The sequence below is a fragment of the Coloeus monedula genome (assembly GCF_965178545.1).
Source record: "Coloeus monedula genome assembly, chromosome: 2".
NCBI classification, from domain to species: Eukaryota; Metazoa; Chordata; class Aves; order Passeriformes; family Corvidae; genus Coloeus; species Coloeus monedula.
This window is the reverse complement of record NC_138782.1, coordinates 104,662,236-104,689,116: the sequence shown is the minus strand read 5'-3', so window position 1 is coordinate 104,689,116 and position 26,881 is coordinate 104,662,236. Positions and strand designations below refer to the sequence as shown.

Here is a 26,881-nt window from a genome sequence, read left to right as displayed (position 1 = left end):
AACAGTACAAGTAATTAAAATAGGTGTTTCAAAAAGTTAAACCACCTTCTATGCTCACCTCTTTCTGATCAACTTGGAGCGCTGATTTTAAAATATCTCTGAGCTGTGTTAATTGTCTTCGTTCTTCATCTTGTGCTTGTTTAATCTCAAATGAAGAAAAACACAGGTTAAAAATAAAATTTTTTAAATTTTCAATGCAGGTCTTTCAAATTTGCTGTCTAATTGAGTCATTTTTTGAGAAATGTTCAGTGCGAATGAAAGCAAAGAGAAAAGATAATGTGATCAGTTTCTTTTCCTTTGTATCTTCAGAAAACTTGATAATGATTAGGATATTCCTGGGTTAAGACATTGATATTGCCTCACAATGCTCTTGCTTCCTTGTGTTCCATTTGAAACCACATGTTATTTTCCACTTAATAAACACTTTAGAGCAAAGGCTGTTTTCAATAACATTTTACACAGTGGGGTCCTGAACTGAAACTAAGGCTTCTGAATGCTATATTAAAACAAGATTTTACTCAACAATCTACTCCAAACCTTAAAGGCTGATTATTAAAGCAGGCAGGCAAGTTGAACCAAAATGATCATGCTTCTACTGTAAAAAACTAAATTTACCACACAAATATGAAAGGTTGCTACTCACTGTATAAAGATCTGTCGAGAGCGTCTCAATTGAAGGCTTGAGACTTTCAACTGCTTTTAACCCATCCTGAAAGAAACTTATAAAGAAAAGCAAAAAGCAACCTGTTATGAAACTTTACTTTGTATTTTCTGCTTAGAAAGTTGCCAAAGGAAGATATGCATATTATTATGCCATGCCATAAACTTCAAAACAGTAAACTTTTTTAATCCATCTTTGACTGATCCACCTCTTTATTTCCATCATAGCTTATTCTAAAACACAAAATCCCCAATGAGACTCAGAACTGCCACAATCCACTGCCACATAAATTTTCCTCATTCTCACCTCAAATACAAGTTCTCATCCCATTTTCTGAAGAAATCTTGCAGAACATGCAAGATTCATTTGCAGAACAGCAAAAGTTCTAGTAGATATAAAATAATTGTGACTTCTTGAAGCCACATAATTTCATGTCTGATTCAATCTTTTTACTGAAGGAAAACCCCTTTGCTACCCAAGCATTAATTATGGTCTATATGCAAACTGAATATGCTACATCTTTCTGTAGTACATGTATTTTGTATTGGCAGAATAATGCTATCTATGCCAAATATTCCAGTTCTTAAAAAAAAAAAAAAGAGATTTAAAAATTAAATTTTAAGTAATCACAATTACATGCATATTTGATTAAATATTGCTGCACTGTTTGCAACATAAAATTTTTTCACTCTGGGAAGCAGTCATGAAAGTGACAATACAACACAGCATTTATGTTGCTGAAATTTTATTAAATGGACAGAGCACATTAATGACATACTGCAAGTGAAACTCACACAGCTATTTAGGGAAGAAATACATAGATGCAGACTGCTGTTTTAAGATGAAAACTTACTGATTTCAACAGGTTAGCAGTGGCTCTTTCAAGTTTATAGCTGTGACTTCATTGCTACATGACAGATTTGTAAGACTACCACAACAAACGCACATAATTCTAATGAGAACTACGTGTTTTATTACTGGGTCCTCCTCTAATAAACTAGAAAAAGAGTGACTTTTTCAGTATTCCACTACTTATGCAACTTACTTTTCTTGAGCACAGAATTAATTTAGATCATTGTTAGATACACTCAAAGAAGTCCATCAAAACTAAAGGACCACTAAGTAATAGATGAAACTAAAAGCCCTGTTTCAAGAGTAGTTTATAAACATGGCAAATTATTGTTTGGCATTCCTTTGGAACATACACCTATATTCAATGTGACAAGCTCAACCTGATTACATGTTTCAGAATATAGTAACAAAAGTAATGACTAATATGACAAAAGAAATCTGTCAAAAGACATCAGCAAGTACAGCTGAATCTTTAGATTTATTTTGAAAATTCCAGGAAAGTGTTATGATGATGTCAAAAGTTGAAAACAAAACATTGTTCCAGTTATGTAGATATGAAGAAAACATACTTGCACTGAGCATGAAAATACTTGATCAAGTTCTGAAGCAAGTCCACTCCTTTTTTAATCTTGATTTCATTGACTTTCAGCAGGTACTGTTAAAACAGTAATTCACAAAAGAAATTACTTATTACTGCTACAGGGGTTTTTTTAACACTTTGTTTTCAGTCATATTTCAACAAGTTTTAACAGTCAAAGATTTACAAAACCTAAAAGAAAATGCAGCAAGAAGTGGCTTTAAGAGTTAAATCACACAAAAGGGATTCTTGTCACTGCTGATTTTTGATATCCTATGAGGATGTTTCACTACGATTTGTTCAAGTTGTTAGAATATCCTTTGTGGCTTCTAAAAAAAGCCTCTGCTAAAGAAAGCATGGAAGGGTTTGTGTAGTACGTTTAGGAACCCATTCTTACACCTAGCAGCACATCTAAAACTGTATCTCACTGGCTGTTAAATTCATTGCTAAACAGATGTCATTAAAGAGGAAAGCAGTTCACTAAAAAAAATCTGCCTGTTGATTTTATACTTCTCTTTATCAAATCCTTATACATGGTAATTACAACAAATTACAGTTTAGCAAGAGATTTTTCAAAAAATCTACTGTCAAGTGCAAAAGAAGTGTAATTACTGTCCTTTTGCATAAGGCACAATCGAAGTCCATATTAAGTGGTAGCTCCTCCCCTCAATACCATAGCATAGATAGGTCAGCCATGCAAGCAGAAGTATGATTGATCAAAGTCCTTAACTATCCATTAAATGACAACAAATTTTAACCCCAACTTAGACCTCCACTCAAAGAAGTGAATCTCTTCTTAATAATCCTCTAATCCATCTGGTTTTCCCCTTCTCACAGTACACCCTAAATGTTTTAAACCAACTAAAGCAGTATCCAGGTGCCACCTTTCATTGTTACAGCTTCTTATGCTGGTTCAGGTGAACAAATAATGAGCCTGAATGCAGACATGTGCACTGGATAGTATTAAGTTACAACAATCACCTCTCCAGCTCCTGTTAATTTAAAATGGACCTCTAGGCATCTGGTATTCAGTTCACTCTCATAATTTATAGAGAACTAATCTGTACTTATGATAAAACTTCAATATGTCACCCTTCTGACTTACTATCAAAACAAAACCAAAGTCCTCTTTTATGACTATTCAGAGGTAACTGAGTATAAACTTCTTTTCCTCAAAATCAGAAGAAATACAGGATAAACTTGAGCTATTCCACATTTAAGGTAATTTGATCCAATTTCACAGACTTCACCCTGCATTATCACTGCAACTGACTAAAGTGAACTCTTCCTTTACTGTGACACAGCAAGAGAGAAGCACTTGTTCCTAGTTGTTTCTTAGGAAGGATATAGATGGGCAACTCACTGACAACATCCATATGTTTATTTGTTACTCAAATCCCCTTATCAGTTTCGAACATTTTCAGAATGTGAAGCTTTTATCTTTAGTATGAGTGCATGTAGTTACCAAAAGTGATATTCAGGACAACTGCAGTTATGCTATGCTGGCATATGAGTCAAATTAGCTATCATGATCACAGGAAAGCCAGGAGAAACACCCATGGTGTATTTCTGGGCTAATGCATACTAAAAAAAACACAGCAACTTGAGTTCCCAACCACAGAGCCAGACACATCCTTAAACCAAAAATATTCCCATCAGATTTAACATACCGCAAAATCACAGCTATTTTGAAGTAGAAACATTCTTGAAACAAGAATTTCAAGAAACAACTTGAAAGACAACTGGATCCTATCCTTTGCACTTTTTTTCTGCGCCAACCCAGCAGTGTGCTAGGCTAGAACCTCTCGTCACAATAATGCAACAGCTGTCAGCACAGGGAACAATTTAGAGAATGATCAAGGGATTAAAATAACTTACAGTGAAATAGTAGTGTAAAGACTTATTTATTATAATCTCTTAGTGTTTTATTGAGCTTTGCATTAATTTACCTGTTAAGTGAAATTAGCAAATATCTAAATTCCTGGCAAAGTTTGCCTATCAGGATAATAAAAAAACATATTTTCACAAATGAAGTCAACAAATAACTTGCCATTTCCCTTTAATATCACAGCTGCTGTTAAACAACTACATTTTTCAAAGTTTTCCTAAAACCAGCAGCAAAACAATAATAATTTCACACTGAATCTTACCTCACACATCTGTAACTGGAAGAACCTTCTTTCTTTCTCCATCTCTTCTGCAATTTCAGCTCCACTTATTTCTGTACGAATCATCCCATGCAGCTTAGCATGCTCTTTTTTCTCCTTCTCTATTTTTGTACTATAAGGCAAAAAAAAAAAAAAAAAAAAAAAATCAGTCAATGAAGTGAGAAATCCACAGCCTCTCAGGAAATCAGATTATTCACAAAGTCTACTGACAGATGTGGAGCCAAACTCCTGTAGCTTTGCATATGACTTACTTCCAGATGACATTTCATTTGAAATTTGACAATGACTAAAGATCAGCAATGACATACAGTAGCTGAAATCTAATTAATCATCTAAGTAATGTTCGGACAGATATTCCAAAAGAAGACAATAAATGAGAAGAACATACTAAGTTCTTGCTCCAAAGAAAGAAAATACAGGAAAAAATGATGAGTTTTAATTGAAAACATAGGGGGATGTTTAATCCCAACAGAGCAAACACTGGTTAACAAAGTTCAATTATATCACCAGATTTATTGAGTCTTGCCTGTCATCAAGTCATCTTCTATATATACAGGGCTTCCTAAGCCAAAATCACAGTTGCTCTCTCTACTTGCTGCTGAGCCAGTTGGCACTGGGAATGCCGGCCAGCTGGCTGTGTTGCAGACTTCAAAGTCTGTTAGACCAGCTGTCCTAATTCCCTAAAAGTTTCCATGAACATTTTCCAAGAGCTCTGAATAAAACAGGTTCTCCTGCAGAATATAAATGAATAACCAATGCCTGGCATATTCCCATAAACTCACTTCTGCATTTGTTAAAGCTATTCTCCATATTATTGCTAAATGCAGTAGCATAATTTGACAACCCAGTTAGACAAGTCTAATATAGAAAAAAAAAGATATTAAGGAGAGAAAATACACGAGGGTGTTTACTTTTTGAAGACTTTTAGTTTGCCACTCATACTGTTTAGAACCTCAAAATTCTGAAAAGAGCTTCCTGAGGAAATGCTATACTGCTTTTGAACAAGAGCAAGCATTACACAGGAATACAGGAAGGAGATCAGAGGAACAAGTAACACGCACAACTGTGCTACCTCTTCTTGGGCAGTCAAGTGTCTCTCAGTTCTCTCTCTGAAAAGATGACATGTCTCAAGTACTCTCTTAACCTGATGTTAACATTACCCTAACAGCTTATGGGAAAATGTCTAGAAGGTCTAAGGACTTCCAGTCAACAAAATATTCTGTACTTAAACTTCTCAAGAATGAGGAACTGGAACTGCCTCCTATTACACCTCAAGCAGCAAGGGAAAACAAGAATTAATTCCATTAATCCTACCCCTCAACATGCCCACTGGGAAGCATTTTGAGCAGCAATTCAAAAAGCCCCACTGTGCTCTTAGCACAGGCAGGCACAGCAGAGCCAGCAACATGCAGTATTCCAGCAGCCAGCACATCCAGCCAGCACTGTGCTCCTCCTCAGCCCATCACATCCTGCCAGAGGCAGACGTTTGGAAGGAAGCTCCTCTCCTTTGAAATAAATATTCTGCAAACCTCCAGTTGCCTGAATTAAACTCAATTCCAGAATGTTCTATTTTCATGAAAAATAAGTCTGTACTCTTACTCAATTACTCCCAATTACACTATTTTGTAGGCACAGAAAATAAGAGTCCAAACACAAGAACCAGACAATCCTGAACAAGAAAGAAAAAGCATTACAAAAAAGATTAATGGAAAATTATAAATATGCAGCTCCTTTCTAGCACACACTCTAGAAGAGTTTACATTATATCATACATGATAGTTCTAAAACAGCCAGACCTCAGAGGAAATATCCAGGATGTCTCAGTTCTCTCAATTTCCAAATTAATCTAACAGTTCCTGAGGCCAGAGAACTCACTGACATGTGACCAGGTGTGTGAAGGCTAGTAACTACCAATTACTACTGTATATTATTTTCATTGTTTACAGAGAACAATACTCAAGCATAAGATAATGAAACCACCTCCAAAATCTCAGGAGTTTATTAGCATATCATACGGTATCTCTAAATGCTAGTTAAACCAAAAAAACAGCTAACACTGCCAAAGAGTCAAACACTACGCACAATATCACAGCATACATTGTATTCCTCCTAAAGGAAGCCAGATTTTGGTGAAAGAATCCTTCCTGCTCTTTTAAGGATAAACATACTCCACAGGCAAAAAAACCCAGTTAAACCACGACAAAAGTATACTGACCTCTATCAAGCAATTCAGAGAAAGATATCCTTGAAGCCATTTGGTGGAGTTTCAGGCTACCTGTCTTCAAAAACTCAAAAAGGTACTTTACCAAAAAACCCAAATCATGTCTCAGTGACAAGTATCAGAGATACATGATGGTGCATTTCACATTTGCATTTCCTCATTATTTATGTTTTTAATATCTAATTACATCTTCACCTTTGTAATTCAGAATTTATCCTGTTGTTTTGCTACAGTAATTTGCTACCTTCTACCTGACTGATACTACAGGACACTTAGTTTTCAGGGAAACAAAGAAACCCCTCATAGCCGTGGTGCACACAAATCTTTCTAGTGCTAAAGGCTGTCTGAGTGTCCTATCCAAACACAAGGATCAACTCAGCTTCAAGTGTCAGTCTATTGTGACATTAACCAAATCCTTTTGGCAAAGACAGTCCTGTAATATAACACTGGGATTTCCAAGTGTTGCAGGGTATTCAGGTTTTCCAGGCAGATCAATTAACCCAAATTAATAAGAAAACTGTGAAAACTCTAAAAAATACCCTAGAAGCCATAAGAAAGCAGCAAATGTTTTGTAATGCTGCTGTTCTTGAAGCTCATGCAGCACATATCACATATACAGACTTTGCTGACTAAGACTAAAATGTGAGCACACGTCAGTCCATTTACAACACAGCTGCACATAACTAATATACAGTGAGCTCAGATGCGTGTAACAGACAAGCAAAGCTGAAATACAGGATGAAGAATTACAACAGTAAAGTCAAAGAGATACAAAGTGAACCCATTCAGTTTCCAATATAAGACTATTTTTACAGCTTCAATTTGAAAAGCAACCATCTTTCAATATAAATTATAATTTGCATTTCAAATAAATCAATTTTGTCATACAGATCATGGTATAAATAAACACCAAAGACTTGTATTTATATTCTGCCAGTCAATAAGGGTAAACAATCAGAGCACCCTGTGTAAATGCAACAGTAGTGAAGTGGCTGGCTGGGAAGCAATTCTTGTCATTCTTCCTCTTCTTCTCCATAGAGCAGGAAGCCAGGCTGAGTCTCGGTACGTACATGAGAAGGTGCAGAGACCAAGAATAGCACCTGGAAGGAACACACCTGAATGGTAGCACTCTGGGAAAAGGAGTGCTTCTGAAAGCTATTTTGTTTGACAAAATAATACTAGACATTTTCATTTCACATATCCTCTCTTTGTCTAGTCCTCCTTTTCAGTGTGACTCTCTAGGCTCTGGCCCTCCAGCTTTTTGGTGAAAGACTCTCCATTTTATTTCACCCTACTGCCTGTCAATGCTGACAGTAGAGCATGTCTCTCCTATCACTCAAGTCCTCAAAGCAGAAGTCATATTTTCCCTTTGGAAATGCTGGAAAGATTTTCCCTTTCATACATCCTGCTCTGAATGATAAAGGGGAAGAAGGCAGAAGAAGCAAAATGTGCTCAAGTATTTTCATCATTTCATCCATAACAGCTGCAGATTCATTCAAAGATTTTTCCACTTAATTTGTAGGTAATCTCTTTCAAAATAAAAATACTTAATATGAAATCTTAGACTTGAACCAGTATATTGTGGATGTGGTTACCTGGACTTCAGTAAAGCCTTTGCCACTGTTTCCCACAGGATTCTCCTGGAGAAACTGGCTTCACATGGCTTGAACAGGTACACTGTTCACTGGGCAAAAAAACTGTCTGGAGAGCCAGGCCCAGAGGACAGTGGTGAACGGAGTTACTCCACCTGGTGGCTGGTCACTAGTGTTATTCCCCAGGGTCGGTGCTGGGGCCAGTCCTGATTAATATCTCTATGAATCACCTGGAAAAGGGGATCAAGTGCACCCTTAGTAAATCTTCAAATGACACTAAACTGGGGGGGAATGTGGATCTGCTGGAGGGTAGGAAGGCTCTGCTGAGGGATCTGGACAGGCTGGATCAATGGGCAAAGGCCAATGCTATGAAGTTCAGTAAGGCCAAGTGCCACGTCCTACACGTGGATCACAACAACCCCAGGTAACGCTACAGGCTGGGCCCAGAGTGGCTGGAAAACTGCCCATCAGAAAACAGCCTGGAGGTCCTGGTCAGGAGCCAGCTGAACACAAGCCAGCATGTGCCCAGGTGGCCAAGATGACCAAGGGCAGCCTGGCCTGTATCAGCAATAGTGTGGTTAACAGGACCAAGGCAGTGATTGTTCCCCTGTACTCGCCACTGGTGAGGCTGCACCTCAAGTGCTGTGTCCAGTTCTGGGCCCCTCAAAGACATTGAGGTGCTGGATCAAGTCCAGAGAAGAGCAGCAGAGTCTGGAGCACAAGTCTGATGGGAAGTGGCTGAGGGAGTTGGGATTCTTTAGGTTGTTCAAAAGGAAGCTCAGGGGGACCTTATCACTCTCTACAACTACCCGAAAGGAGGTTTTAGCAGTGGAATTTCAGTTTCCTCTCCCAGGTAACAAGCAATAGGACAAAAAGAAACTGCCTCAGGTTGCACCAGGGGAAGTTTAGATTGGATATTAGAAAAAAATTTCTTCTGGAAAGGGTTGTCAAGCATTGGAACAGGCTGCCCAGGGGAGTGCTTGAGTCACCATATATGCATGTATTTAGATGTGTAGATGTAACACTTACGAACATGCTGTAGATGTGGATTTGGCAGCACTAGACTTATGGCTGAACTTGACCTTAAAGGTATTTTCAAACTTAAATGATTGTATTATTCTATTCTGTGACTCTATATTTAAGCTACCTTGTTTAGCACTTCCATTCTATGTCACTATTTTCAAGCTGTGACCTTCACTTTGTCTTATGTACTTGCTTTAAAAGGAAACACAGCAGAAATATCTAAGAGCTATGAATATCAATGATCTACTGAATCAAGTTAGAGCTCTGAAGAAATAAATTGAGAAAAGCTTACAGAATTTTCAGATAAAATTTTTTCATATTGTTTAAAACATGAGTTTACCAAACTAGAAATATCATCACTTAAACAAATAGCTGAACAGATGACAGCAGGTATCTTAACAGATGACTGTATTTGACTTTGTTCATTTTTCCATTGACTTCAAATGGTTCAGAAACAAATCAACAGTAGTTATTTCTAGATATGAGCACTTGCGTTTCTTCACAGAAGAAATGTATTGCTAATGCCTGGATCTTAAAATGCCGTAAGGACATTCAAACAACTTGTTCTCTTCACTCAGTTGTTCACAAGAGACCTCATGCCCAGTTTTTAAAAGGAGAATGGCAAAGGAGGAGACGCAGCCAGCCTTCCCAGGAATAGCTCATTAGTTTTCATTTAACCTTTATGTTTCGTAGCATTACCATAACACTTATTAAAGACAACTTCTGAAGATAATAGGCATTTACAGGGCCCAAAATAAGACAACTCTATTTTCTAAAACGAACATTTCTTTATTTTCAGGAAAATCAGGTTTATGTCTGGAATACAGACATATTCAGCTAAAAAAAGAGTGTAAATAATACTCTTCAGTAGGTTTATGCTTCTATTTCCTATGCAAAATTGATACAAAGTCTTTACAATCTACCACAACAGGACTGATTAAACTGAGGCATGTGGGTGAAATCTGGCTCAGTGCCTTGCTGAATCCGATCTGTCTGCTGGGAGAATGAGCAGTCTTTATGATGTGTACTCCTTCCCCATATGGTCCCCCGGCACGCCAGCCATTAGTGTTTAAGTACACGGGGGAAAGCAACTGCCTTGTAAAAAAATGAGCCCATTCTGAAACAGCTCTCCCAAAGGACACAGACCAGTCCCGCTGTGCTGCTGGAGTGGCCGGCAGCATCTCCCAGCTCTTATGTAGGAAACTCCAACTGTAACTGAGGTCCCAAAAGAAGTGCACTGCTTTACAGCTTTAAAAACATTTAAAAATCTTTATGGCTCCAACTGAGTCATGTTAACAATTGATGGTGAGGAAAGATAAATTATTCATGAATGGCACCTCAGGATAGTCCCAATTTTTGACTGAGACAGGTTTGCAAGAAACTATTGGTTACTTGTTCCTCATACTACCTTATTCAAGAGCAGCCCCAGAGTACAAATAAACAGCTATGCAGTTTCCCACAGTTATTTCAACGAAGGTGAGTCTGAAAAAAGCACTCTGACAAGTTAGGTGGCTATGTCTGGCGGTTAGCTAGCCTGCGGTACAAAAAACAAGGAGAACCCTCGGGAAAGACAATCCCTAGCACCAGAGACGTCTGTCAGGTGAGAGCGAGAAGAGAAGCCTCTCCCAACATGCTTTGCCCTGTAATGGTAATCTACCCCAGTTCTGCATTCCTGGTTGGTTGCTGTTTGCCCTGCCCCCTTGCTGCCTTGCATGTTCCGTGTCTTAGAAAGTTCTCCCCTCCAGGTTCCCCCCATTGGCCTTTGCCCCTCGCCACTCCCCCAGAGCCTCTCCATTGGCTCCCATTCCCTAGTCCCGCCTGTGTACCGCCCCCGTGCCGTCAGGTCATTGGTCCCTGATGCTCGCTCCGCTCCCATACTTAAACCTGGACCTTGCATTGTCTCTTGTCTTCGCGTGTTGACTCGTTCGTGGTGCGGGTGCGGAACCTTATGCCGAGATCCTTCGTGCCTCTTTGCTGTCGACCCATATTACTGAAGCTATCCCTGTATTTGTGCATGCACGTGTGTTTGAGTGTGTGGCTGATCCTGCCGAGCGGCTGTGCTAACGAGACGCTCTTGGAAGAGCGCAGCACCTTGAGCTCCGGCACAGAAGCCCCGGTTAGCGATAGCTATGGGGCAAAGAACCTGCCTAATAATCAACAATGATGGAAGGTGATCCATGAGCATCAGAATGGATCTTAACATCTCTCTCCCAAACAAGAACTAGAGATGTAGTAATTTTTAAACACAGTTACATACAGAGGTTGAAGCAGCAGCTCAAAAATTGTTATGCAAATAAAGCAAAGCAAATGCCATTTTAAAATTAACTTTATTTCTTTTCATATAGGTCGCACGTGGGTCTATTTGCACCCAAGAGGTCATCACAAAGGTGAAAGTAAGAGAGATGAGACAGGTGACAAATATGCTTAAATTTTCCCTTACAAAGACAGCAATCAATATGAAAACTGTCAATTCCCCACAGACTACAAAAATACCACTTCATTATCTGGCATGTAGCTTCACACGTGTGTACTTGTGACTAGGAAATGCATATGAACTATATGATGTTAAGCATATGATACAGAGGCATGTGCAGAAAAAGAGCAGCCTAGCAGCCTTGAATAGTTTGTTAATCCAAAGGGAAAAGTAAAAGAAAGAAAGAAAAAACAATCAAACCAGGAAGAATTTTAAAAATAGTTATTCACCTATTTGAAGAAATGTCATGGAAAAGACAGCTCACTAAGCACACACCTAAAATTGGTTTTGGGCACAATCCAAACACGTGGTTATCTAAAGTAACAGATTGAAGAACGCTGAGCAAACCTCTGGCTATCAGCACCTACATCCACCATTCTACTCTGGCAATACAAGCTGTAGGTAAGACTGGTGTTACCTCTACTGGTTCCTTTGTCCTTTTTATTAAAGCAGAGAGCATGAAGATACCACAACAAAACCCCCAAAATTCGCAATTAAGAGTTCTTGAGGTGAGTCTGCATCCACCCACTGCAACAGATGACCAAAACACACAGCTGTAAGGAAGTTTAGGTCCATTTGGGACAGCCACAGAATGAAAGAGTCATTTTCTTAAGAAACCTCAGCAGCATGTGTAATAGCAACCCAGAGAAACCTCTTTTTCAGAGAAACTAAACTGTTTTCCTATATTCAAAAATTAGTATGAGAAAAAAAGCTGGCCTGAACGGATTCAGGCTCAAATTAATATTCTCATCCTAAATTGAAAATCACATCATTAAACTTTCCACCTCTGGTTTTTAAAGACAAATGCTCCATAATGACAGCTCATAACATCTCAATTTTTGTGGGAACTGATCTTATGCACAAGAGGTCTGACAAATCTGACCATCCTACTCCAGGGGCAGAGGTCTCAGGGAAGTTCCAAGGCTGAATTTAACTTAACCATGGAAAACTGGTCTGCTCCTTGGTATTAAGGAACACAGTTTGCACTGAAAAACAGTATTCCCTGACTGCCAACCTTATGCCATGAAAAGTAATTTCTGCTGTTGTAGAACAGCCTACAAAAAAGGCAAAAAAGACCAGCCCACTGTTTTAAAGAATTTTCTTGTACACAGAATTCCCAGACTCCTTACCCTGAGCCTCAATCAGATGATCCTTTTGTCTTGATCAAAGTCAAAGAGTCCAACAGGCTGGACTAAGAGCTTAAAACTCCAAAATACAGATGTGGAGATTTCATCTAACCACTTATAAAAATAGAGCGCTCAGTAATTGTACCAGCCCACCACATAGAAATACCAAAAAAAATGGTTCATGGATCTGAAAGAATTTCCTGATGAGTATGTGCTACCTTTTTCTATGGCATGTTGAATAACCTGACACATAAATGGCTTAGAAATGAGCATTGTCAAGGAGGTCTGCTTCATTTGTTAAAAAATCTTGCAGAAAGTGTGGAAAAAGAAACCCATTTCAGATCAAAACTCAAATGTCTTACTTGAAAGCAAAGTCATAAAACAGGCTTTCAAAAGGATTGCCAGTTAAAAGAAAAAAATCTCATTATATAATACAAGCAGCAATGGATCCAATCCCAGAGACAGAAAACACATTGTCAGCATCACGTCTTCAGGTCCTGAATGACCCAGCACACAGAGCAACATTTCCAATATGTCCATAACCTCAAATAAAAATCCCCAAATATAGAGATACATTTTCTAAGGAGATTTTTTACTTCTCAAGTACTTAATTAAATTAAATAACAACTGAAAATGTTTCTGAAATATCTGACTCTGAAACACCAGCTCTGAGCAAATCAATGATCAAGTACAAATCTTTACATCACTTCAACACACTCATCCTAGTGAACATTAGATCAGAAATCCTAAAAGCACTCCAGATCTTAGTTTAGTAGTAACATACAAATGCTCTTGGTGTATGTCCCAGCAGTGCACAAATTTATTTTAAATTCTGCACATAAACTTCGTGGGAGGTCAGTATGAATAGTCACACACAGGTAAACAAGCTTTCAGATCCAGCAATCAAGCACTGGTAGACAACGGCAGACTAAATTATAGGACTACTCTTTAAGGTCTGTCCTCAGAGATCAACTGCTGCCATAGGCAATGATTAGAAATCTTAATTACTTCAACAGTCAGTAACTGGTATGGCACCAAATGAGACTGTTCACTGGTGTCAGGAACATAAACACTGGAGCCATCACAATATTCCATGGATTTGGAGTCAGACCAGAGGTTTACCTCAGTAATTCAGAATGTCTTTTTATGAAAATCCAGCTATAGCTAGGCAGTTTCAAAAACCAAAAGCGACACAGATCCTCCTCAAAATTTGATGCTGGAAAGCAATATTCCTCATTATTACTCCCAAAAAGAATAATGAAATCTAGCTAACTTGTTGCTTTTGTGAGTAAACCAGCTACAGGAATAATTTCTGAAGACTTCAGACAGACTAACTCAGTGGGCACCAGAGAATCATTATAATTTTGTGCAGTTGAAAGAAATATACAAATGGTGCTAGATTTTCAGCCAGTCTAGTTGGCTGTGGATCTGCAAGTTATTTATGTTAAATAGTGTCATCATATGTGATTCTTCTGGACCTGTATCATCAGAAATGGTCTGATACAAGGCAGCATTATTTCAGAGGAACAAAGATACACGTGACACAAAGCTGACAGTCATAGTCCAGATAATACTGTAATGTGAAATAAAACTCACTACAAAATTCTACTTCAGAGACTGTCAGCTGTGCTGATACAGCTGACCAGGCCAACCCTGGAAACAACTGTCCCAGATGTAGGGCACTGAACCATTTAAGATTTGCAAGGAACCAGAATCAATTGTGTTTGATATTAGGTGTTGAGCTTTGTTGACTCATGCAATTTATTTAGCTGGATATTAAACTCTGATTTTTATAAACTTATTTTACAGCTGCTTATATAGTGTATCTGGTAACTTCAAACAAGTGGCATTTGCTAAGCTGGGTTAGATCCACAACATAAGACACAATTTACAAGCCTCAGATAGGTGTACATCCACTTCTAGTGCATGCACCTGCTGAGAGCATCCAATCTTGGCATTAAATAATAACCTCTACAGATTTCAGTTCCATTTCTCTCTTAAATAAAAGTTTAAAAGATACATACACTTTTGTTTCATAGTCCTTCCAAGCTTTATCAAAGGGTTTTTTCAGGTCCTGTCAAGAAAAGAGAAAAAATTACAGCCAGATATTTACATGAAAAATACTGTGGCTCTAACAATGAAGACACACCTTGGCCACTTGCAGTGCCTGCAAACAATAAGGGACTTCACTCTTTCTTAACAGCTCACCTAAGGGCTGTGCAAAAGCAGTCTTGCACATAGGAAAAACAATCTTGTGAAGAGAATTAATACACTCACGTTTTTAAAAGTGTGTCTAGGATGCTTTTTGCTATGATTTTTACAGCTCCATTTTACTCTTTAAAAGGTATAACTACATGTTATCCCAAGACCATACTCTGCTATTAATCAAAGTAACTACTTTCTCATCATTCTATCTCTGGCTCTACTGGAAAAATGTCCCTATCCTGAGGCTGCAGTATAGCCTTGGCTAAGAACTTGATGCATCACACTAGAGTTTAAAAAATCAATTTTCCACTGACTTAATGGGAACAGTATAGGCCTTATGGCTCAGCATAACTAATTCTGTGAGAATTCTGAATTACTTATATTCCAAATTCCTTTATCTTCTTTCCTCTGAATAAGGTAATTTGAATGAAATTATCTTAACAAGTTGTAAAGTTATTTCACTTATGTCTGAAAATGCAAGAGCTGAAATTCTGATGAAGTTCAAGAGAACAGACAACTACAAAAAAATCTTAACTGTCAGACACTGGAAAAACTTTGCAATTACAGATTAGGAACTAATTCTTACATGTTAGTTAATTATTGAGATAACTATTAAATTAACTAAAGCAGCGTTTGATTATATTTTCTAGCCAGTGGTGCAACACTGTATTGTAGTAAATGTATTTATTCTGACATAGAGAAGAACAACAGTGAAATGTGGTAAGCAAACAATACAAAGATAATAAGCCTATCTTACCAAATAATCTATTTATCCTCCAGTAATTTACAGAAACCATTTTTAGTCTATGTACATGTTTTTCTCCTTCCTTCAATGTCCTAGAACAATAGCTGCCAGTCACTTCCTGTTTGCTCACTAGTAAACAAAGCATAAGCTCAGTAAGTTTGCTCGCCATAGGCTCTGAAATTTTTTAAAAACATATCATCATTTGAGTCCTAAGTTGCTGTTATTTCAAATAGAAAATGTCCTTGGGGCATAAACAAATAGATTTCAGCTTCTTCAAGAAAACTCCTATGCTCATACAGTCTAATGTGTGTTTCTTAATAGTTCCAGGTAAGTTTAGAATGCTAAATAAATATACTAGTAATAATCCTTTAAAATATAGTGCTACCCTTTGCTCAACTAAGTAAATACCAAAATCTTACATCTCTTTCTCTGCTTACCTTCTATATTTCAGCCCTGCTTTTAAAGCTTCTCAAATGTTGTTCTGTATACGGAGTCAAGAACACGTGGTATGTGAAACCACAAACAGAAGGGATGACTCAATTCACAAAAACACCCAACAAACAAACAAAAACCCCAAAGTCTTGTTTATTGAGCTAACATGTTATTTGAGTATCCTATGCCTTCCAACACATAATATTAATACACTCGCTAAATGTATCTATTGTACCAAGAATAATCCTATATATAAATAGGAAGAAAAACATACCCCTTTTACTCCTTTCAGATCTCCCTTCAGCAAACTGTCCAATGGAAAAGTGATTATGTTGTTCATATTCTGAATCTGTAACAAGAAAATTACACCAAATCAGTTAATATTTTTAGACACAGAACACAAACTGTCGTAATACACATTTTCAGAAAGTTTCACAAGGAAATCTTACGTATTATTTTCCGACCCCTGCCTCATGGAGATGTTTATCAGCACAACCAGTAATTAAAGATGAAAGCAACATGAGTTAATTAAACTCACTCTGGAAACACTATACCCCAAGCCAGCAGGAAACCTCCAGAATTATTGCTGATTATAAACATCTCATCCAACAGTGACTGCAAAGTAAGACCACTATTTTTTACATTGCCTTATTTCCCTGTTTAAATTAAATGAAAACAATCATAGTTTTCTAGCACTGATAATTTTAAGTTCATGAGCATATTTTATATTAACCTTGTTCACTTTCCAGCCTCTTCAGAACTATTCCATTAAACATATTTGCTACTCTCCCAATACATGGCATCTTACTCTGAGAGAAGTTATAAAGACAAAGAATGCTGGGCTGTAAGATAGCCACCATTCCAATATTTTCCATTTGTTTTTAAAAAGCAATACATCTGCCTTATTCATCTCATGCGAACTTGGAAGTAAAAATTTTATGAGATCTTTAGTATGTAAGTAATTCAAGAGAAAATAAGTACTTCAAGAAGATAAAAATTATTTCAAATTAAGACAGTCGTAAAATAATCATGGTTTTAGTTAAGTATCCGTAATGTTTTGATACGGAAAAAGAATAAACAAAGACTGTAGGAATAAAACAGTTAGGGAAAGACTGCATACCCACTCCTTTTTGATTCTGGGAAAAAATTCAAGGTATGGGCCATAATGTCTAGGCAGAGAGTTTAAACTGTACCAAACCAAATGGATTGGTTGCTCTGAGGAGCAAAATCCAGAACACGTTAGCGTTGGGGTCCCTCCCCCCTGCCATGGAGCCCTGGGAGAGGGGCCCTGGGCACAGGCACGGGGTTTCCCTGCCCCTGGTCAGCCTCGTTCCCATGGGTTGGTTTGTGTTCCCTGGTGTGGCCAAGGACCCTCGGCTCCCGTGACTGCGGAGTTCCTGAGCTGAGCCCCGGCCACGCGGCTGGAGAAATAAACATCTCTGAAACATCTACCATGAATCTGTCCATATATATTTCCTTTCCATGGGACTCCTGGTTTGATATATGCGTGTTACAGTAATCCCCGCTGTAACAAACTGGTGGAGGAATGCGGGCAAGACACTGATCCCTGAGGAAGATTCGTGAGTAAAATAACCACTCTAGACCTCTCTCTTCTCATCTTGGTTTGGATATTCTCTCTGGACTATGGAAGAATCGTGGGAAATGGGGCTGTCTGAGCCACAGAAAAAAATGTGTCTAGAAGTAAAAGGAATCCTTGAACAACAAAACAAAAAGTAATGCAACCGGGAGATCTAGAACATTTTTTTAACTGGCTTTTCAAAAATTTCTTCTATATTTCTCGAGACTTACTTTTTGATATTGAACCTCCTGGAACTAGTCAAGAGTGTTTTTGGCACGAGATCTTGTGGGAGATGAAAGATCAAATAGAACATGCATTAGTGATTGAACCCTTGCGTGGATCCCTCGTGGTCAGTGAAGCTATTCAGGAGCATTTATATGGTCCCATTACCCCTAAAGCAGAAGATCATACTTATCCCATGGCCGAGGCCGCGCGGCCGCCATCCTGGGAGCACATGACTGCAGCCATGCCAGTGGAGGTGCCTGTGCTGGATGCGCCCGGCCCCCTCGGGAGCCCGCACCTTATCGCGGACCCCATCCCTGTCTCGGGGTCCCCGGCCACGCGGCCGCGAGTGAGGGAGCGATGCCGCAGGCGCCGCGGGTGCCGTGGGCCACGAGCAGCCAGGAACCGGCATCGGCGTGGCAGCCCGCTCTGAGCACACGGCTCGGAGAGCCCTGCGGAGGGAGAAGCGGCGGTTTCCACAGCGACACGAGAAGCCGCGCAGCGCAGCACCGAGCCGGAACGGGGCCGCACCCAAAGCAGCGTGGAGTTTGTGGAGCGGAACCACTCACAGGGCACGGAGCCAGCGGCGATGGCAACGCGGGGCCGCGCAGAGCCCAGACACGCCGGAGCAGCGCCGCTCGGAGAGCGCGGAGCAGCCGCAACGCGGGGGCCCGGCCGAGACGTCGGAGCCGGCGAGGCGGCGGCCACGCGGGACCAGCAGCCACGATGAACACGCAAGCACGTGATAGGAGAAGTTGTAGCCACGAAAATCACAGGAACTGTGAAATGGTACAATGTCAAAAACAACTATGGATTTATAACACGAGATGATACAGGGGGAGATCTATTCATCCATAGAACTGCCATTAAAAGGAATAACCCTAAAAATTACCTGAAAAGTGTAGGAGATGGAGTTGTGCAGTTTGATATAGTGCAAGGAAAGAAGGGTTTACAAGCAGCAAATGTTACTGGGCCTGGAGGTATTCCCGTCAAAGGCAGCCGTTATGCACAAAATTATAAACAATATCCATCCCAGCAACTTCCCTACCCACAGCCTACTTCCCCCTTTTACCCTATACCCAATATGAACCCCTTCCTAAGTTTACCCCATCCCCAGTTTATTCCTAATCCGTTTTTCACCCCATGGCTTCCCTATACAATTCCCTTTCCCTACAATCCCTTTCCAATGCCGAGTGGGGGATGAAAAGAGGGAGGGAAGAAATTAAACCCTCTCCTGCCTCAGTTTCCCCACAAAGCATGCCTGGAGAGTTCTGTCTCCCTTCTGTCAGCCCTAAGATGTTCCACAGAATCTGACTGGACATTTAAAGACTCAGGAGGGTGGCTTGTTTTGTCTTGAAACTGTTCTTGTTATGTTTATCCAGTTGTTTTCATTCTCCTTTTATTAAAATAAAACAGGTGAGATGTTGGGGTCCCTCCCCTGCCATGGAGCCCTAGGAGATGGGCCCTGGGGGACAGACACGAGGTCTCCCTGGCCCTGGTCACCTTTGTTTCCCATTGGTTGTTTTGTGTTCCCTGGTGTGGCCAAGGATCCTCGGGTCCCGTGACTGGGGGAGTTCCTGAGCTGAGCCCCGGCCATGCAGCTGGAGAAATAAACATCCCTGAAACATCTACCACGAATCTGTCCATATATACTTCTTTTCCACGGGACTCCTGGTTTGATATAGGCGTGTTACAGTAATCCCCGCTGTAACACGTTAGAATAGCACGATGAGAAAAAAAATCAGAATAACTTTTGCAGCAGTTCAGTTAAAGTTGCCCTTGGATAAGCTATTTATTTTCTTGGTATTTTATGCTGTTGTTTTAAAATACCTTTTTTTTAAAGAAGCTCTGAAATCCCTATATGAAGATGGATTTCAGACGTTCAAATTACAGAAAGAACTTTGCATCATGTAGGAACAAACGCTTCTATTTCTTCAGGAATAATGTCAGGGACATCGAAGTCTTTTTTAGCATAACCCATCCAGAGATGAAAAAAACCAAAAACCTAAAATTTTAAGAAAAAAATATTTACAGTTATGGATGGTTCAGTCTTCCCAGAACTGAAAAATACAAAATATTATCACCTTGTAGTTACTTGGTGACCTCACTAAAACAGACTTGGTGATACATAATAGCTATTGTTAAACAAGCAAAGCCCTGATGTCCCCATCTTTCCTCCTCAAAGAAACTACCTTACTGCATTTGCTTGAAATTTCAGCCACTAGTAAAAGTGAACCTTCATTAATTTTAAAGGTTACACAGATTGTCTCTGCATGGGAAGGCTAAAGAAATATAGAAAATCTGGTCTTTTAAATTCTTAACACAAATCACATTTCCCCTCCTCCACCCTACTGTTTCTCCTCTCCAACAAGCTGCAGGACTCAACCACAGCCCTTCAGAATCAACAAGTTAAATTTCAGCTCTGTGTTGCTTTGGGTTTTTTTAAGTACTTCATGTAAAAATTGAATGAGCAACATGTACACAAGCTTAGCTGGCAGTGCTGGAAACCATCCATATCCTAAGTCCCCAGCAGTACTACCACAGGCGCATAGCAACACAACCATTCTCAAGGGTAATAAAATTTTATGTTGTAAATACAGGAGATAAGTGAAAAGGTTTAAACTACACAAAATCTAGGTAAAAAAACCCAGACACTTCTATAAGTTGCAAGTGCACAACCAGAATGGTTATTCAGGTGGAAAAGCAGAAGAGGTCTCTTCCAAGATATCATTCCATGCAAAGTTTTCTACTTTGTTATTCTATTAGTATGATGTAGTAAAATCTCTAACTTAAGGATCAATACTTTCATAGACTCCATTTAATTATTCTTCAGGTTTAGTGGACAGAAATAAAGAACAAAGTATTTCTCAACAGCAGACTCAAGACAATTGATTTTTCAAGTCAGAAAAGAAAAAAACATCTAAAGTATTATCCCAAACATACTCATATAAACATCAATCAGACTCCCAAACCGTTATGGATATGTGCTAGAATTTCACATCACATGGCCCGGACTCCAAAGCAACTTAAAAAAACAGAGAAAAAACTCTACATTCTTTTTAAAAGTTTAGAGAATGTTTGCCTATTCAAATTAATTCCCTTTGTGTGCTATCACCTGTACATTATTATCAGTCTATTGTATTCCCTATGCTCCTATTCTATTTGTAACAAAAGTAAACACACATAATGCATGAACTTGTCATTATTAACCCAGTTAGATGAATCATACTCCTTCATATTTATAAGTCAGCAAGAAGTATACAGATGAAAGATCTTACATGTTTTTCTGCTCTTTCTTGAGTATCTTAAGCTGAGCTATCTAAAAATATAGACCCATTTTTGGCACGCAGAGAAGCATTAATATGCTGCAGTTCCTACTCTGTGCAGAGTACAAGGAGCTAGAATGTGTGCAACAGCCTCTACATTTTGACTACTTTATGTTTTAAAATATTATTTAAAAATATATATATACAAAGGTGCAGGAAATCTTCACAGAAATTAGAGTAATCCTGTCTCAGAGAAACACTAGCAAATTCTGTATGTTAAAAAAAAAAAAGAAAAAAAAAAAAGTTGACCTCGTTTCCACTTCCAACATTGCTGCTTTGGTACTTGCGGTTTTCCTCTGACAGTTTCCAACAAGATGACAGGGCAAAAAATTAAAACTTCCTAAGTTGGAGCACGCTCAGAAAAGAAGAAATGGCAGGGGAGAGAACATATAAACAAAACACATAGCTGCCAGAAGTGCTCATAGAGGCAACAAGCAAGCCAGCATTTGTGAAGGGGAAAGATGTTCAAGTGGTTTAAGGGCCTATGGCTAAACATTTAAGTTTGCTGTTTGCCAGCCCTTCTGATTCCTTTAAAGTAAAGCTGTTTCCATAAGAGCTTAGGATACTGGTGCCTGCAGTACTTCTGTAGGGTTTTGTTTTTTAAGTCCAACCAAAAAGGGGGAAAAAAGCACCTTTTCAGTATACTTCAGAAGTTAAATACTTTTCTTAACATGCAGAACTTAAAACTTTTTCAGTTTAAACTAAAATTCAGGCAGATATGTCTCCTATTGCCATTACTAAACTTTAGATGCAGTCCCTGTACCTGGCTGTGGGCTTCTCTACCATCAATGAGCTCAGGTGTGTGCAGATAATGGCAGTACTGCCTGCTGACAAATCATTGTTTATTTTCTTTTTTTTATGGCAAGTGCTATTGGATTTAATAGTTTCCAATAATTTTCCCAGTGATGTGAGCATCAGTAGGACAAGGCCAATCAACACAGCAGAGAGAAAGTGGAAATCAGAACACCCACTATAGATGAGACATTGTGTGAACTTTAAGCTTTAGCATCTACGCCCAAGACTTCAGAAAAACGTGTAACCAAGACTGGTGGCACAAACTTTCATCTGTACACTGTGCCTTCCCCTTGAGCACAAGGTCACAGTGCTGCCCTTCCTCTGTCCTCACCCCCTCTCCCCTGCAGCACAGGCGTGACTGAGCTGGGATATCACCTACCACTCATTATGCCACAGGGAAAATGACTCCAGCAGAACAGGAACTGAGCACTAAGTGCCCACATGGAGCTGCTGGCACAGCTGCCTCAAAAAATGCCTTCACACAAGATACCAAGTGCTGCCACCATGTACTACTTAGAAACAGCCCCGTTACCACCACCAATACTCAAACTACAAACTAGGAACTTCTCTATTAGGAAGTATTTCACAGGAAATCTTAAAAGCATAAAATGAAGAGTTGCAAAAGCAAAGGAAGGAAGAGACTTGTGGTTATTCTAGCCCTCTTTCCTTGCCAGTGGAGAATTCCAGACTGCACATTTTCTAACCTAGGTTGAAAGACCTAAGTGGTAGGCTTCTATCACTTTCTCTGGGACACTTCACCTTAAATTTTCAGAGTGAGATCCCATTTACATGCAGTTTATTATCTGCCTGCTCCACAGAGTTATCTGTGAAGCAAACCATAAATTTAAAATTCTTCAAAATTTTCTTCATAAACCAATCTATTGAAGCCCTAATCATGTTTTATTACTACCCTCCAAATTTCCTCCAGTTGGATCAATACCCTTTGGCAAAAAAATACAGATGTGGTTCCAGGTGGAGCTGAACCCATGCTGCTAAGGAGGAATTACTAGATCTTGGCTTATATCTCTACAAGCGTAAGTCAAACAGTACTCTTTATTTTTTTCCTCTCATTGTTAGCCAAGTTTCCTTAAGTGTACTGATGTAAAACAGAAACCTCACAACTTAAATCATTAAGCTCCACATACAATACTCCAATCTCAAATACGTATACCTGTAGAATTTTTTCATGGACTTAAATGAGTCCTTCTAAACAGAAATATGTTTGTGAAGGTTCAGGCACCAAACATTGTTTTTTAAAACCTTGGTCTAAACAAAGAAAATTCTGGGCATAAATTTCTCAACTTTATTACATAACACGGAAAAGATATTTCCTTCACTTTTGTTGTTACCTTTTACAGTTAAGCAAATTTTCTTTCTTCTTACATTTTAAAAAAGTAAGTAAAACAAGAGCATATGGTCAGAAAAATATCATTGCTGTTCTTCCATTTTTTCTGACTAAAAACCCAAGGATTATTAATTGAAAATAGAATCTCTTACTCGCAGCTACCTTCCACAGAGTGGAAATATCAGATCCACTCCTCTCAATCCAGACTGTTTCATTAGCTTTAAATTTATATAAATGAAAAAGAAAGGACAAGAGTATGTATAACAACAACAAATACAGAAAATGGTATTTGTTAAATAGCTACTTCATCTTCACAGATCAAAACCCTTTTCAAGGAGTGTTGACAAAGATGCACAACTAGATTTTATTTCTTCTCAGTGTAGCAATTTAATAGGATTTGAAGGAGAAAATATTTAAAGTGCAAACATATTGCAATGAGCCTTTCATTTTCCTAACATTTTTCATATTAAGACCCACACCTTTATCCCTTGGCACTATATTTAAGAAGACAGAGTAATTAACACTATAAGCAAGTGCTATACAGACCTAACCTACCTGGGAACTCCTACTACTCTAGCGGGTGCTCCAATTCCATTAGGAATTAGGAACAAGGTTGCCATCAAGAAGCAATATCACACTTGCCACAAAAGGTGGTATGTTACCTCTGAAAATGGCCTCTAGTAATTTCAGATCTTTCACTACCAAAAAGACTAATTGATTGCTCAGTCTTCTTAAAAAACAGAAGTTGAAGAAAAATTTGTAAGTTGATATCAGAGCTATGGCAAAAGAAAATAACTGTAAGTATACATCACGAAGTGATCCAAATAATGCAAACTAGGTTAGAATGGCTAAAATGAGTGGTTACAAGGATCTTGTACACAGAAAATATCAATTCATTTCTTGAAGATATATTTATAAATCACTTCAAAAGTGAAGAAGAATACAAAGGTTGGGGTGGGGGTTTTTGGAGTTTTATGCACTATTTCAAAGTGCAAACATAAAAGCAGCATAGCAAACTTATAAAAACTCAAGACCTAAACTTTAACTTGAATAGTTCATAGGTTTTTGGATTAAAAACAAAAATACTTCAGCTGCTATTGAAATACTTTAAAACACTGATGCCTTGATAAAAACTTCAAAGTCTTTTAGGAAACTTCTAAAATTATTAGGGAAAACAAAGACCTAAGACTCCTGTTAAAGCAGAACAACTTTATAATGGCTTTCCTCTACCTTACTAAGGACAAGTTTAAAGAAAATCTTTGTGCAGAAGCACTTTCGAGCTACAGCTCTAAATACCATCCAGGCCAAGAGCTGACAGAACACGTCAGCTTCTAGAAACAAATGTAAAATATATGACAAAGCAAAACTTGACAGTAGCCCTAAAGCTTTGCCAGTGTTAATAGCTTTGGCACCTGTTCCAGTTTGAACATGTCCTCTCACTTCCTTGCACATTCCCCATTCACTTCAGTTAAAATCTTCTGTGGAAATTCAGCACCCTGTGAAACTCCAGAGATAGGTCTATTTAAAGAGTACCTTCCAGAATGTTTTTTTTTACAGCAGCAGGTTGCATGGCCCTGGCTACATTTTGGATGAAAATATTTACAACCAAAATATGTTTTAGTTGTAATATATCTGGAAACACCAGAGGAGAGGGATGTTTTTAATGTCAATATGTTGAAAGCATTCAGAGTTGGATACGTCACCTCACTGTGAGAATGCACATATGGCTATGACTTTAACAAAATGTACCCCAAATTATTTCCAATTATTGTACAAAACTTTTTATACTGGTCAATATCCTTTTAACGTTTTTGAAAACTAGATCTCAATGAGTGAATTTATGAACAGATTTTCTAAGTGACCAGTTACAAGAAATTTATTCTAGTGGCATTAACTTCTAATAGGCAAAGCTATATAAATCTATAATTTTTCATTATTCTGGATTTCTTGTTTGTAAATATGGCATTTGCAAGCAATAATGAAGTTCACATCTTTTTTTCATATGTATTTCCTTCTGAAGGAAACTATTTTCCTATTGAGACACCAAATTCAAGGACCATTAGGTTTCCTTTGCTAGTCAGGAAAAAACAAAAAGCTTCAAACCTCAACAATATGAAGCATATTAGGAAGCAGCAGCACTTTACAGAGATCTGCTCTTCACCAGACAGTATTAAAGAGAGAAGGTGCCTATGCTATTGCAATGTTAAAAAAAAAAATTACATTCAGGCCTATGCAGAAGTTACTCTTCACTAGAAAAATAGAGAAAATCAGAATCACAAACTGAGAAAAACTAAAGACTTAACTACTCTCTTATGACATATCCTCTTCTTATACACACAAACTGAAGCAAATGTACGTGGCTGCTTCTAAAAAAAAACAGTACACAGCAAAAAGAACTACAAATATTCCTTGGAGAAGACACACACAAAACTTAGGTGGATAACAAAAGATAACAAAAACATGCATTCCAGCTTGCCATAGATACTTATTTTGGTGTTTTTCCTTCCCAGAGTGTGGAAGAAAAGTCATTATTTTCAGAAACATTTTGCAAATATAGTAGTTTCTGGTTTTAAGAGAACAAATAGCTAAGATTTTTGGTAAAAAAGCAACACCTTCTAGCTTTCAGAAGTACTTGCAATGTAACACATTAAAAGCTTTTTCTGGGGAGGGGGTGTAGCTTTTAGCAGATTGCTTTTTAGAATCACCTAAACATCCCATTTCCCAGATCCATTTGCCTAATGAATTCATCATACTGCAATTAATATATGATAGAGAGGGGGTTTTAGTCAACAGAAGGTATCAATTAGAAGACCCATTCAATTTTCCTTTCCATAGGAGCTGCCTGCCTCTGTATGAGAGACTTGGGATAACTGACTCACACTGAATGAGGATGCCTCTTCTGATACATAATCTCAGATAATATTTGCACTTCCAGAGAAGTTAAAATCAATATAACCAACGTGAAATATATTTCATTGTTGATAAATACATTTGGGGCTGTATTCATCAATATCATGATTGGGTAAAAAGAGAGGACAGCATCAGAGAATGAATGGAACTGCCCTAAACCACATCAGCTGGAAACATTCCCCAAAGAAGTGATTATGACCAGCTGGCTGCAAACTACAGACATTTGGTCTAGACTCACAAAAGCATTTGATGTGTCTCCATGCCATTGATTTCAGCAGACACAGAGTTTTAAATGCTTCTGGGAATCTGGGTCACTTCCCCTTCCTAGCCCCTGGTGTAAGAGTTCTGTGAATTCAAGTAAATTTGGTACTTTAGATATGGGAAAGCTCTAGCTACTAGGATGTAATCAGAATCTGCCCTTTTTGTACCCTCTGATTAATGTGAAATTGAGGCTGAAAATTCTCCATTTATAATTAAAAATTCTGTTCTTCCATTTGGTTCCATCCCATTTGGCTCACCAAAGAGGCTTTTAAGACTTACTGGCTTCAGCTGTAGGCTTGATCCCCAATGGATGCTACTGTTGTTAGAGCATTTTGTTTGATTTTGTTTCCCTGACTCACTTCCCTGA

At 38.5% G+C, this 26,881-nt stretch overlaps 1 protein-coding gene across 1 annotated transcript in view; it reads right to left on the bottom strand.

The window, feature by feature from the left end:
* ASAP2 (ArfGAP with SH3 domain, ankyrin repeat and PH domain 2) overlaps positions 1-26,881 on the bottom strand; it is an 86,459-nt gene that overhangs the window by 35,919 nt on the left and 23,659 nt on the right. Inside the window, exons 4-9 of the mRNA XM_082277112.1 lie at positions 16,351-16,425; positions 14,719-14,768; positions 4,241-4,370; positions 2,083-2,168; positions 644-719; positions 59-145 (exon numbers count right to left, since the gene is read on the bottom strand). Coding sequence (XP_082133238.1) covers positions 59-145; positions 644-719; positions 2,083-2,168; positions 4,241-4,370; positions 14,719-14,768; positions 16,351-16,425 — 504 coding nt within the window. The remainder of the gene's footprint in view (positions 1-58; positions 146-643; positions 720-2,082; positions 2,169-4,240; positions 4,371-14,718; positions 14,769-16,350; positions 16,426-26,881) is intronic.